General features: G+C 45.9%; 1 protein-coding gene across 1 annotated transcript in view; it reads right to left on the bottom strand.

Moving 5' to 3' along the window:
- Positions 1-15,200, bottom strand: part of LOC147693179 (uncharacterized) — a 708,628-nt gene that overhangs the window by 141,474 nt on the left and 551,954 nt on the right. The window contains 2 exon segments of the mRNA XM_086939582.1: positions 3,476-4,157; positions 10,599-10,697. Of these exon segments, the coding sequence (XP_086795708.1) occupies positions 3,476-4,157; positions 10,599-10,697 (781 nt within the window).

The raw sequence follows: 15,200 nt of genomic DNA, 5'->3' as shown, positions 1-15,200 counted from the left end.
ATTTTCCTTCAGCAAAAATTTAAAGGAAACCTATTAAACATTCCAGCGAATCAACCCTACGCGCAACATCAAATTAAAAAGATAAGTGAGGTGAAAAACAGTACACAACAGTCGCCAACCAATCTAAACAATGTGCCTACTTCGAATACATCATCTAGAATCTACTCTACGGAAGAGATTACAAACGTAATTAGTAAGGGGAAGAGTAACGGGGCCCCGGGGCCAAACGGTATTCCCCAAGCGGTATATAAACACGCACCTGAATACTGGAGCCCCCTTTTAGAGAACCTCTATGCTGACGTTCAAATACTCAGTCAAGTTCCTAATAGTTGGCATGGCTCCATAATAACGCCCATATACAAAGGAGGTGATAGAACCAACCCACTTAACTATCGACTAATAACACTGCAGGACGTGGAAGCAAAATACTTCGCATCTCTCTTATTAACAGACCTGGTTACTTGGTCAGGCGACAGAGACTTGATTCCACTCAATCAAACGGGGTTCAGAGCAGGCATCGGAACTATTTCAAACATTCTATCAATAAGCTTGATAGCTGATAAATGTCAGCGCAACAAGCAGGAGCTGAACTTATGTTTTATTGATCTGCAAGCCGCATTCGATAGTGTGGACCGGAACCTACTATGGGCTAAATTAAGATCATGGGACATACCAGAGAGCTTACTAAGGGGCCTGTTGCTATTTTACACCGGCACATGGACACAAGTAAAGCTAGGCGACGGTTCGCGATTGTCAAGAAAAGTGTCAACAAGAACCGGATTAAAACAAGGATGCGTTTTGGCGCCTCACTTGTTCAATCTATTTCTTTCGGACCTTTCCGGCAAACTAAACACCTGCAACGCTCATCCCCCGAGATTAGGTAACCTGCAACTCTCACATCTTGCATACGCGGACGACATTGTACTAATGAGCCTAACAAGAGTCGGTATGACCAGACTACTATCAGAACTTTCGCTTTTTTTGTCTGCAAACAAACTGACTTTGAACTTGTCTAAAACCAAAACAATGTTAATTTCTAATCGGCGCTCAACAGACTATAATATTTGCATAGATGGTAAAAGGCTTGAAAGGGTCTCAAATTATAAATACTTGGGACATTTTGTTGACGAAAAGATGACTCTAAAAGCGCAAAAACATTACCTTACGCAACGAACCGGAGCCTTGATCTTTGCATTTAGCTCTTTGTATAATAAACTAGAAGGCCCATCGTTTAAACCACTACTAACGGTAATTGCAGCTAAAGCCCTTCCCACCTTAACATATGCAAGTGCAGCAATGCATGGCAAGGACGGTGCTTTGTTAAATACTTTGATTACTAAAATTTATAAGAAAGTTTTTCAACTTCCCCGTACAGCTTCACCAGCGCAAATGCGCCTAGAATTTGGTCTCATGAACGAATCAGTGGGAAGACTATACACGTGCATTAAAACCTGGTACTGCATTAAAATGAAAGCCACTGATAACAACTTAAACACATTTTTGTGGCAAGAAGTTGAAAAGGGAACCAAATCAGAGGCAAACAAATTCCTGACCAAAGCTCTGGAATTAACACGCACCACCCAGCTATGGAATAAAAACCTGCCAGTTAACTCATTTAAACAGGTAATAAACAAAGCCGCCAAACTACATTCTCTACTTATTGACAAGGAGATCTTTTCCCATCGCTCTCATTCTTGGGTTGCAATTAACAGCTATAAACGTCTTACTCCGGCGCCCTACTTGGACTCTACATACTCTGTTTTTACTAAAAAAAGGTTGATGGCTCTAAGATTCGGAAAATATCCAACGCTGGCTGATGCACCAGCCTGGAAACACACGGGATCCATCGCCTGTCGGCTCTGTGATTATAAAAAAGAGGATATAATCCACATTATTTGTCATTGTACAAAGCTGAATCAAGAGCGATCTCTTCTTTTAAAGAATCACTTTCTGACTAAAGGATTACGTACCTGTAGGACAGCCATTATAGGCTGCTTGGACTCTACGGATACACAAATCAATTGTAAGATTGTAAAGTTTTTGCTTGCCTTTGAAAAACGCTTGACGACTGAGTAATACCTCTAATACTGTAGTGTGATTTTCTGAAACCTCATTCTTTTGTCCTTTAACGAGTATTTGAATTTTATCTTGATGTAAATTTTGAACAAGTATTCTTAACTAATTTAAAAGATTTTAACATTACGACACAAGTGTAAAGAAAATTTGTTATGGTTTTAATTAACTGAACAATAAAGTTTTACTTACTTACTTACTTACAGTGAAGGAATATTTATTTAATAGCTCTATTGGTTGCCAAATTAAATTGTTTAACATAGTAAACAGTTATTTATCTATAACAATATAGTTTTAGAAATTGTATTCCTCCTTATTTCTCTTTATTTTAATGTTAACGTTAACCTAAGTCACAACTTTAACAGTGACACAGATGAACGTGTATATTTTTTGAGTTCATGTTTTATGATATTTATGACAGTTACATTGCAATTGATTTTAAGAAATCCATACATTAATTTACACCCTCCACACATACACAAGCACGGTTCCATACCTGATGAGCTGGCCCTAGGTTCCCAGCCCGACAATATTTGGGATAGCTGCTGTCCCACAAGCCTCCAAGCACAGAACACGTCCTGCCCTCCTTACCTCCCTTCCACTCCGTGAACAGGTGCGCTGCCCACCCCCACCCCCAGCAACACTCTACCAAGAGTCATAACCTGGGTTGGACTGGCCTATCGGGCAATCAGGCAGTGCCCGAAGGGCTGGGCTGACAGGTCAGTGTCTTGACCTGTTTTTAGCTGTTAATGTTCTGCTGGGCCAGTTTTTTCTGTTGGTTTCTCTGATATTACCACAAGCACTGCCTGCAGCAAGCACACATGCCTGCAGTCACCCATGCCTTGCAAAACACCTGCACAGCATGCATGTCTTTACAGGTTCCGAACATCCCAAATTTGCTAATATGGGCCACTTTTTTAGCTCTTGAATTCACTAATGCGGGCCACTTTTATTTTGCTGACCAGGCTTTTTTCTATCCCATTGCAACCCGGGTCCTGCCTCCTTCCACTGCCCAATCACAAGCTTCAGACAAATGTCTTCCAACAACATTCCCAGAATCACTTGATGTCCGGTCTTGCACGGAGGCAAGGATTCAAACCTCGGTCCCCAGGTTTCAAAGGCAGCACTTCTTAGTTTCTCATCTGATGGTGCCCAGGATGTAGGTGTGCTGAGACCCGCCAGAGATGGGGACCGTGTCAGCAGGCGGGGATGGTAGTCATGATGGCTTTGCAAATGATGCCGCAGATTTTGAAGTTACTGTGGCCCGGCAGGGGGAGCCAATGGAGTTCGATCTGAATGGGGGTTAGGTAATTGTAATTAACATTGCAAGAAGCAAAATAGCATTTCCTTTCACACCCCCCTTAATTATACGCATAGTCTGGTGTTTACAGAGCATACCTTTCATATGTTTCCCACAAGCCTACTGCCTTTCATGTGTGTTCTACGGTGCAGAATAAGATGGTCTTTTCGATGGAACGTTTGGTCACAATCCGTGCAGCGAAACGGCCTCTCTCCAGTATGGAGCCTATAATGCATTGTTAGATTGTACTTTGTATTAAAGGTTTTATAACATTCGCTGCACTGATACGGTCGATCACCCGTATGTGTTCTCTGATGCCGATCGAGAGAGCTTTTCAAACTGAAGCACTTCCTACATTGGAGGCATTGATATGGCTTCTCTCCGGTGTGAATTCTCATGTGTCTTTTAAGATTTGACTTGTTGAAGCCTTTCCCACATTCAGTACAGGTATACGATGTCTCGTTCAGATGACTGCTTTGCTGACCTGTACAAGGCATTTCACTACTCACAGGAATATCGGTGTTAGTGCATTCTCCAGATATTGATGACAAATGTACACCAAAGTATGTCTGACTGCTGACAGCCCTTTCACAGTAAGTGTTGTTTAATTGTTCAAGACCCCAACTCATTCCAGACCAGGGTTGCCTTTCAGAGGTTGTTCTCGGTTCCGGGTCCCTAATGATACTATGTTCACCTATTCTGGATGAAGCTTTCAAAGGTGCTGTTGTATTAATACAGTTTAAGTATTCAACTCCACTTCCTTCTGTGCTTAAATCTTCATTTTCTGAAAAATTAAGACATATATAAGTAGTTATTCACAGGAAACACTCTAATAAAAAAAAAACATTAACCATGGTTTATGCAATAACTTGAAATAAAGCCATTCGCTGAAAGTCATTTATTTCACATTTTTATATAGCACCACTCTACCTCGTAATAGGCGTCAGAGCGCTGCAAGCAACAATTGCAGGGATCCAGATCCCCACCGATGGCGGGACCAGGATCTCTTTACGATTCAGTGAGATACAAAACAATGAACTCGGCACTTACAAATTCAGCATCAGTGAGGAGTGAAAGTATTCCTCCTGCGTGAACCAGGTAAGGAGGCTTCTTTCGAGCCTTGTTGTTGACCGTGGACGTGGACGCTCGTTTGAGGGAGGGATAGATGTGTCAACCCTGAAACAGCGCCTGGACAGCCTCATGAGTGACAAGTAACGCTCTACAAATTTACTGATTGATTAAACCCTTACTAATATCAATCCAGTCCTGCAGTACCACATCTTACAAAGAAGATCGCTACCCTTTTAAGTCACATTTATAAATGTGTGCACGTTCCTTCCAAAATGGGTGCTTCTTATTAGAAAGAATATTGCTTCTCCCGGAACTTACGGATGTCAACCCCTTTCGTCTGCTGAGCACATCACTGCATCTGCCTCCACAGACACAAAGGTTTCTAAATAGTGTGGAGATGGCCCATATGGCTAACAAGATGAAAAGTAAGATATCTACCATTCACCGCATCCACACACAATTCCCTGTTCACCTTGGACTTGAAAAGCGTTGGGCCTTGATTTGAGTTTAACAGAAGGATAATGCACAACAAACGTGGCACTGTACCCTGTCTGCCAAACTGATGGTCTGCGCCTCCTCTGTATAGAGTCAGGAGGACAATCATATTTCCACAAGAAGATCCCCCGCTTACTTCACTGGCAGAAACCTAACACCAACTTCCAAATGAAGTTGGTGACTTAGGTGTAAGAGCCTGACCCCATTCTATTTAGGGCAGATGTATTTTCTGTTTGGGGCCACCATGAAAATCCTGGTGGTTCTAAACTGAAAAAATAATAGAAATAACCTTCCCAGCATGGGTAGAAACTCCCAGAGTCATTAGTATTTTGTTTTTCAAAAACAAATTCCTAATCTTCAAGTTTGTTTTTGGAAAGAAAAGTTTGCTCAACAGCCGCCTAAACCATGAAAGCCGCTTCACAAACTTTCACTATTTTCAGAAGAGCCACAGTGGCTGCAGCTCCCCTGGAGCCATAGACATCTCTGCCAGGCAGTTGGAGATCCTTTTCATAAGGACCTTGGAATACTGCCGGGAAAGTGGCAGGCATGACCTTTGCCACACTGACACATCACTGGACACCCGCTAGAACTCTTGATAAGGCGTCCGACCAAACCACAGTTGAGAGAGAGCGCTCATTGCAGCTACAGACGACATCAGGAGGATCCTCGACAGAGGAGAGACTGCAACCCTCATCCTACTAGACCTTTCTGCAGCCTTTGGCACAGGCTGCAGAAAGGTCTCGTTCTGCAGCCTGTCCCATTGACCATTCTCGTCCCATCCTGATCAGACCATTGACCATTCTCGTCCCATCCTGATCAGACGAATGCACGAGGTGGGCATGCAAGGACTCGCCCTCGAATGGATCTGCAGCTTTCTCACCTTGAAGAATCCAAGCAGTAAACTTGCCACCATTCGCCTCACAATCCCAGGAACTCATTTGCAGAGTCCCGAAGGGCTCCTCGCTCAGCCTCACCCTCTTCAACATCTAAAGGACCCTGCTGGAAAGCGCCCTCCATGCACACAACATTAACATACTCCCCTATGCTGATAGACGCACAACTGATGCTGTCTCTCTCAGACAAAACACCCAGCACCAGGACCAACAACAAGTCGTGCATGACCGAATTGGCCACCTGGATGAAGTCCAACTGCCTCAAGCTGGACACAGGACACTACCTAGTGGCTTACACCCCTATGACACCCTCACCTCCCGAGTACACAAGCAACAAACCTTAGGATCATTATCACTAGCAAACTGAACATGCCCGCACAAGCTAACGCAGTCGCCGTGTCTTGCTTCCACACCTTGAAGATGCTGACCAAGATGTTCAAGTGGATACCTAACAACACCAAGAAGAAAGTCACCCTAGCCCTTATCACCATCAGACAAAAAGACTTCAGAGTGGCCAGAACGCAGCAGTAAGACTGTTCCTCCTTCTCCCATGCCGGAGTCACACCATGCTACAATTGAAGGCACTTCACTGGCTCCCGATACATACGTGGGCGCAGTTCAAGCTTCTCACCCACACTTACAAAGAACAACATGACATGGGCCCAGCCTCCCTTCACAGCCACCTACCTTTCAGGCACCTCTTCTCAGCTGGACGTTCAGTAGCGCACATCCCACGCATACACAAAAGCAGAACAGGAGGTCGTGACCTCACACTCTCCAACAGCGTGGACTGACCTCATAAGAGCCTCTTCTTTTCTTGAATTCCATACGAGCCTGAAGATCTGACTTTTTGAGTAAGCCCCATTGAGGCCAGCCCCACCCACCTGAGAAGAGCCAGGACACCCTCATAGGCACTAGAAAAATACACATAACATCCATGGAAAGGCCATCTCCAGAAGGAATGTAACCAAGATATTCAACCTTAGTTACCTCAAAGAGACATTTCTCGGTCTTACATGCAAGATTGTGGGCTCGTAATCGTAACGCCTCAGTGACACGTTGAACATGGTGAGCTAAGGTGGACGAGAGAATCAGGATGCCATCTAAATAGATAATGGCTACCTGATAACGAATCTGAGAGGCAACTGTGTCTATAAACCATTTTAAAAATGGATGGTGCATTGCAGAGCCCAAGGGGCATTACTCTGTACTCATAAGTTCCAAAGGGCGCATGGAAAGCAGCCTTCCATACGGCCTTCTTTCATGATTCTTAGTAAGTGATAAGAGCGTGAAGATCCTTTTTGGGTCTCGGCTAGAAAAGCGCGAAGCGCGTTCTCGCCAGAGAACCATAGTCGTCGGCTCAGCCGACAAGACCCGACAAGGAGTGGAGACAAGAGCTGGCCACGCAAGCAGCATTGTCTATGCAAAGGCCGATTCAGACGCGCGCCTTGGGATTGGGTCGCGCGCGTGAGCTTGTAACGTAGGCAGCTCACAGGCACGACCCAATCCCAAGGCGCGCGTCGGAATGTCGGGCAGGCATGGAGCTCACAGGCGCAGGGGCTAACGGGGAGGACAGAGGGCCTTCAGATATAGCTGCTCTGACGTCAGCACAGCTCTCCAAGGAGGGAGGCAGGTCGCCCAGGAATAACTCGCCTAGTAAAAGGCCAGGGATCAGATGAACAGACTAGTAAATAATTGTATCCTTTTACTTAAGAGCTAATTTATTTTGTGATAACCGATTTATCAATCTGCACTACATACATATTTTTATCAACTAGGTATACTGCTTTTTATTCTCTTTATCTGCCAGTGATATCATTCAAAATCAGGAAGTGGCTTGCAGTGGCTGTCTAAATGAAGGCTTGCAGATGGTCTTTTTTTCTTTGTCAGGAACCCGAGTTTAAAGGCAAAACAAATTCCACAGCAGCTTAATTGCTTTCCTCCTAATCTTTTCAAAAGAGTAAACGCAAAACCTCTGATTTAATATTAGTACAGCTACTGTTATGTGCTCTAGTTTTAACAACTAGAGAGAACTTTAGACGGGCACGGGGCTGACGCAGTTATTCACACAGCTCTGATGATGCACCTCGGGCACGGGGCTGACGCATTTATTCACACAGCTCTGATGATGCACCTCGGGCACGGGGCTGACATAGTTATTCACACAGCTCTGATGATGCACCTCAGGCACGGGGCTGACATAGTTATTCACACAGCTCTGATGATGCACCTCGGGCACGGGGCTGACGCAGTTATTCACACAGCTCTGATGATGCACCTCGGGCACGGGGCTGATGCAGTTATTCACACAGCTCTGATGATGCACCTCGGGCACGGGGCTGACGCAGTTATTCATACAGCTCTGATGATGCACCTCGGGCGCGGGGCTGACGCAGTTATTCACACAGCTCTGATAATGCACCTTGGGCACGGGGCTGACGCAGTTATTCACACAGCTCTGATGATGCACCTCTGGCGCGGGGCTGACGCAGTTATTCACACAGCTCTGATGATGCACCTCGGGCGCGGGGCTGACGCAGTTATTCACACAGCTCTGATGATGCACCTCGGGCACGAGGCTGACGCAGTTATTCACACAGCTCTGATGATGCACCTCGGGCACGGGGCTGACGCAGTTATTCACACAGCTCTGATGATGCACCTCGGGCACGGGGCTGACGCAGTTATTCACACAGCTCTGATAATGCACCTCAGGCAGGTGCTCGCAGCTGTTATTATTCACACAACTCTGATGATGCACATCAGGCACGGGGCTGACGCAGTTATTATTCACACAGCTCTGATGATGCACCTCTGGCACGGGCTCACAGCTGTTATTATTCACACAGCTCTGATGATGCACCTCAGGCACGGGGCTGACGCAGTTATTATTCACACAGCTCTGATGATGCACCTCTGGCACGGGCTCACAGCTGTTATTATTCACACAGCTCTGATGATGCACCTCAGGCACGGGGCTGACGCAGTTATTATTCACACAGCTCTGATGATGCACCTCTGGCACGGGCTCACAGCTGTTATTATTCACATAGCTCTGTTGCGCTCTCTAATACTCTTTACTAATAACTCTCTCCTACTCACTACCGACTTCTCACTCTACTACTTACTGTGTGTGTGGGTGCTAATGCAATAGGTCTTGCATATGCACGTGATGAAGCTATTGGCAATGTAAATGACAATGCCATTTATTTATGATTTAAAAAAAATAATAATAATGAGCAATGCCGATAGCTCTACCTTTAATGCTGCTAAGACCATTGCATTGTAAATGCTTGTTTATAAAGTTCTTATCTCCTTACAATTACTGTGAAATATCAGAGGACAATGGCCCTTGATTCTGAGGATGTTCAGTCCTCTTTGATCAACTCGAGGTCGTAGTTCGGAAGTCTATGCTTTGGCTACTCCTCGCCATTACTCTGAAGCCTACACAGCTGTATTCATGAAGACAAAAGGTGGAGTAATTAACAAAACTGCAAGACCATGAACCAATAAACAGGGGTTGGATGGGGAACTTCAGGGAACACATGTGATCAGGGAAAATCAAAGGTGAAAGCAGGTGCCTGAAGATCAATGGTGTCAGGCAGTGCTTAGTTTGTAAAAAACTAAACAAAAAAAGTAAGTGCCAAGGCCTTTGTCGAGAGGCCACAGCAGCTTGCATCATCTATTGCCCCTGCCACCTCTGCCAATGACAGTTCCAACACAACTACTAACAACTGCATTTCTATAAGTGTGAAATTCACACTAGAAGTGCCGGAGATGATGCTGCCCGTGACTTCTTTTGAGACGTTAAGGCCAGAGTCTGTGAGGACCTGTATGTGGAGGCATTGGAGCTGCCAGAGTCGCCAGTCTAGAAGGGCCGGGTCAGTCCCTGGAGAGTTGTCCAGAGAGTACGGACCCCATCCTAAAGATGTTCAAGATGTCCTAGCAGTGGGCCTCAACCTCTGTAAGGTCAGCAGATGGAAAAATAAATTCCAGCTTCGAATTAAGCACAGAGGGATTGTCCAGCATTGGGAAATGGCGCCATAATTCTGAAAGGTGTCGGGAAAAGGATTATTTTGTCAAGGAAAATGATGATCTCTCCTTCCCAGGGTGCTTTTTTGTGGCAAGATGCTTTGGGAGATCATTCAATTTCCAGAAACGTACATGTAAAAGGGGCGCAATTTGGCGTGTTTCTTTGGACATCGTCAAAAATAACTTTGACTACACTCCCTGAAGGCCTTCGGATGCTTCAGGGAGCACCAACTGCAGGACCTGGCACTATGGTCGGATCCAAGATACCACCTGCGCATGTTGTGTGGATCTAAGAAAGACATCTGCGTGTGGAACTTAAGGCAGAGTTTGAACCCTGATGCTTTCAGAAAAGACATCTGACCAGTCACAGTCTAAGAGAGGAAGGGTTTGAAGATGAAGCACGGAGAAGGCGCTCCGGAATCTGTTGATTATGCACAGAAGAAAAGGAACTGAGGCCAATATGCATGCTGGTGTCTAATATACACTGGTGGTGTCATGTCCGGCAGGTAGGATCATGGCTGAAGCTGCACGACACCACCTTGCGGCACTTGAGAGCCCCTACTGGGGAGGTACGGTTTCAAAAGCGGTTTGACACCAGGGAGGATATTCGGAAAGTGAGGCATCTGCAGAAAGATGCATCCTCTCGAAAGTCTGTGATTTTACATAGGGGAAGCACAGAATAAATCAAGTTAATTCATGTGATTCAAATCCTCTCAATGACTTGTTGCTCCTACCTGTGCTTTTCACCAAAGGCTCTTCCTGCTCCTTCAGTTCTTCTCTTTCATCTTTCAGATTCACTGACACAGTTGATGTGGCATGAAGATCATATGTTGCTTTAAGAAATGGTAGAAATACATTTGTTATTATTACAAAGAAAAGTATGCTTTACACAAACTAATAATTTACTAACCTCTCTCTCTTCCTCTCTCTGCTTTGCTCCTTCCTTCTACTCCCTTTCTCTATCCCTCCCTTTCTTTCTTTCTAACCCTCTCTCCCTCTTTTCCTATTCCTCATTTTTTTTGCTTCTCCCCTCCTTTATCTCTCTTCATATCTCCCTCTCTCTCTCTCTTCCTCTCTCTGCTTTGCTCCTTCCTTCTTCTCCCTTTCTTTATTTCTAACACTCCCTCTTTCTTTCTCTTTGCCTCTCTCCTCCTTTATCTCTCTTTCTCTCTCTCTCTCTCTCTCTCTCTCTCTCTCTCTCTCTCTCTCTCTCTGTCTGTTTCTCTATCTTTCAGCACCCCTTTCCCTCATACTATTTTTTTCCTGGTGTAGGAAAGGGCCCATTTTTGCATTGTCACCCCTTAACATTTTGCCAAATACCTGATGCCAACTTGACTGAGTGTGTGCTGAGATCCTGCTAACCAGGCCTCAGCACCTGTGTTCTTTCCCAAAACTGTACTTTTGTACCCACAACTGGCCCACCTTTGGCCCACCTGTAAGCCCCTTGTTAAAGGTACCCCTGGTACGAAGGGCTTGTGACCAGAGAGGGCCTCTGAGGACTGCCGCATGTATTGTGCCACCTTCTGAAACCCCTCACCAAAACATACCCACCCTGCCATTGCAGGCTGTGTGTTTTGGTGCTGACCAAACTGAAGAGCCGACATGACACACATCTGTGTGTGTCCTGCCCATCAACACTGCCTGTGGCATGGGTAAGCCACCCTTATAGCAGGCATTACAGCCCTAAAAGCAGGGTGCACCATACCCAGGGGAGGGCATAGCTGCAAGAGCAAAATTCCCCTACCGTGGCTGTGCCAAACACAGACATGGTAAGTGCAGTGGGCCATAGTGAGTTTATGGCTGGGAGTTTGTCAACATGAACTCCACAGCTCCATAAAGGCTTTACTGAAATCTGGGAAGTTTGGTATCAAACTTCCCAACACATTAAACCCACACTAATATATCAGTGAGGGGTTTAATGAAAAATGCACTCAGAGGGCATCTTAGAGATGCCCGCTGAAAGACGACCAACCCTGATGTGATTCCTGTATTGCTCCTAGACATCTGCCTCCACCAGACAGGTTTCTGGATCCCTGGGTAGAGAGCCTCAGCTCTCTGAGTCTGGAACAAAGGACATCCTGGGCAGAGGTTTCATGCCTCCTCCCCTAGGATGGGCAGGGTCCTCGAAGAGGGAGGAGCTTCAAAGGTCTGACACCTTTGTTAGCTGCCCCAGTCTTTTGCTGCTATCAGCAACTGGCATCAAAATTAAAATTTGCGATTACCAAATAAGCGATTATTAAGGAATCGCTATTTAGTAATCGCAATTGCCTATGCATGTAGGAATTGCCAAAACATTGGCAATTCCTTAACAATAGCTAATAGTGATTCGAAAATTGCTAATCGCTATTAGCTAATTTGATTCCATTAATTTCTATGGGCACAACAGCCCATAGGAATGACCGGCATTGCATACGTTAATTGAGATTACCAAATTGGTAATCGGAAATAGCGAATGCAAATGCAAGGGTGCCGGAGGCTTAAGGCCCCCCAGAAGCACCCCACAAAAAAGGTAAGTGTGCACATGTAAATCACATACATGCCCATAGGGCATGTGTGTGCTACATGGTACTTCGAAAAATGCATTTTTTGTGCATTTTTCAAAGCATGCACATTCTACCACCAACTTGAAGTTGATGGTAATTAGCATTTCCTAGATGCACAGGTCGCATTTAGGAAAGGCCACATGCATCAGCATTAGGGAATCACAAATTGCGATTCCCTAAATGCATTCGCAGTTGCAAATGACAAAACCGACATGCATTGGAAAAGGCCTTTTTCCATTCGCAAACGGGCCAATCCTGTGAATCAGCACGCTCTGCGAATCAGCCCGTTTGTGAACGGAAGAGGCCTTGATGCATGTGCCCCTTACTGCCTTCACCAGAGTTCATCTGTTTATCATTGTCCTGTGTTGCTTAAACTGTGTTAGGAGTGTGTTTCATGCCAAACTAGAATATAACGAAGTCATCTAACAGTATTTAAATTGTTTTTGAACAGTTTACCAATTGTTTTCTCAACTGCAAAGTAATCTAAATGCTCCTACCAAAACAGTGTTCCCTGTGTTTTGAAAAGTAACACTGTATGAAGAGTGTAACTTACCTGCTACTAAGTAAATCTTGGTGCTAGATATAAAACAACAAAATAACAACTTTTTATACAAACAATATGTCTGGAGTCAGTCTTTGAGTGTGTGACATCATTTCTTGCCTGAGTGTGTTCAACAAATGCTTAACACTGCCCTCGGATAAGCCTGACTGCTCAACCACACTACCACAGAAGAGAGTACGGAATGATCTACTTTAACCTCTGCTACAGCTCGGGGGATCCACTGGAATCTGTGCACACTATACCTTACTTTGGTATAGTATATACAGAGCCAGCTTCCTACACCTGACATTACCTTGTCTGCCACTCTCTTCCCATTTTTACCTTTGTAAAGACCCTCAGGCATAAGGCTTAAAGTTAACCCTATCCCTTATCTGATTTTATATTATTATTAAACCATTTTAAACTGCACTCCTGGGGGGCGTGGCCAAGATGGAAGAGGGTAAGATGGCTTTCCCCGACTCTCTATTCGTGCCGCCGGCCTAAGCCACATAACGATATGCAACTGCCCTACCGAAGCTTTGAAGTGGTATTGAGACACGGGAAGTGGGAGCACAGTCTCATCTGTAAGCCTGAATCCTGACCCGCTGGATCCCCTGGTCTGCTTAGGGAACAACCACTGGCGGCTGTGAGGCCTACAAGAGATGCCCGTGGCCAAGCACTGGGACCTGGAGCTGGGCCCCACCACATGCAGCTGCTTGGAGGCGAGCAGGCAGTCTTTAGGAGGCTCCGATTGACACTGGTTTGCGTTCCCATCTACGGCAGCGGCCATGGGCAAGCCAGGTGGACTGCGACCCAGGATCCGTACCCTCCACACTGCAGTGCCACTGCGGGCTGCGCTTGCTGCTTCCCGACAGCGGAGACTCTTTCCTGAGCCTGGATCGCTGGAGGCGCCATTATCCTATACCGGCGGCGGCGGCGGCCAGCTCAGGTAAGCTCGGTGAGGCAGTGAAGGCTGCAGCAGGGGGGAAGCCGACAGACGACGGAATAGGTGTTATTTATTTTATTAGTCATACCTATTCCGTCGTCTGTCGACTTCCCCCTCCTCCCACCCTGCCATGCCTCTGTCCTGCCTCACTGTGTTTACCTGTGTTGGCCACCACTGTCCTATACTACTCACCTGGAGTGTGGCAGAAAGGGGAGTGCTTCGTGGCCTGCCGCTGCGGACCTGTTAACGACCTTTCCAATTATATGAAAGAGAACCGGCGAGATCTTGACTCCCTTGGAGACCGTGAAGCAACTTTGGAGGAGCAAGGAAATGCCAGGAAGAAGATGTAGAGATCCCACAGCAAGAGATCATTCGCCTCCATGACCAGCAAATTGATCTACAGTCCCATGCTAAAGCGCTCGAATACAGAGCCCATCGAAACAATATTCGAATCAGGGTAATATCATCGAAATCGGAGAGCGAACATCTCGTCAGTTATGTCACAGATCTCTTTCGATTCATACTGGAGGCCCCTCCCGACTTGGAGATAAAAATTGATCGGGCACATAAAGCTGGTCTAACGCGATCAGAGTCGGCTCATCCCACTGACATTTTAGTTTGCATCCACGATTTCCAGGTAAAGGAAAATATATTGTGCAGGGTCCGGTAGAGACATCCTGTCCACTTCAAAGACCAAACATCAACACTCTACCAGGATTTGGCAGCAATAACTTTACAGAAAAGACAAGATTTCCAACTGGCTACCTCCCACTTGCGGAACATGGGGGTGTCCTACTCGTGGGGCATCCATTTCGCCTCATCGCTCACTTGGATGGTAACCTTTTTCAACTGTGATCCCTGGAGGAGACATGTTGTGTTTTAGGCATAGACTTAGCTGCTGACAGACTGCCATCGAAGTCCTGTTCAATGAGCCGCTAGCCTAGCTGGCGTAGACGTGGGGATGGGGAGTACCCGCCCAGACCCTGCGATGATCGATCAAGGAAAACAGGTGGTGCTGGAGTCGATCCCTACGGCGCCGGCAAAGACTGACTCCTATTAAAATAGCTGGGCATGTAACTATCAACATTCATATTGATGGATGGCTGGCTGGGTGGTGAGTCGGGGGACAGGAAACTGTGGCCACTGGCTAGACCCCTCTACTCCAGACACTGGGGACTGTAAGTTCATTTTCCTAATCGTACGTTCATGCTCTCATTGGCACTCTTGCCCATTTTCCTTTTGGGGATTCTTAGTTTGGGCTTACACTAATCTCTAAAGTACATATATGATATTAATAGGGTCTGAG

Source organism: Lissotriton vulgaris, chromosome 9 (genome assembly GCF_964263255.1).
Source record: "Lissotriton vulgaris chromosome 9, aLisVul1.2, whole genome shotgun sequence".
Classification (NCBI taxonomy): domain Eukaryota; kingdom Metazoa; phylum Chordata; class Amphibia; order Caudata; family Salamandridae; genus Lissotriton; species Lissotriton vulgaris.
Note: the sequence above shows the minus strand (reverse complement) of the source record. Positions and strands in the feature narration are given on the sequence as shown.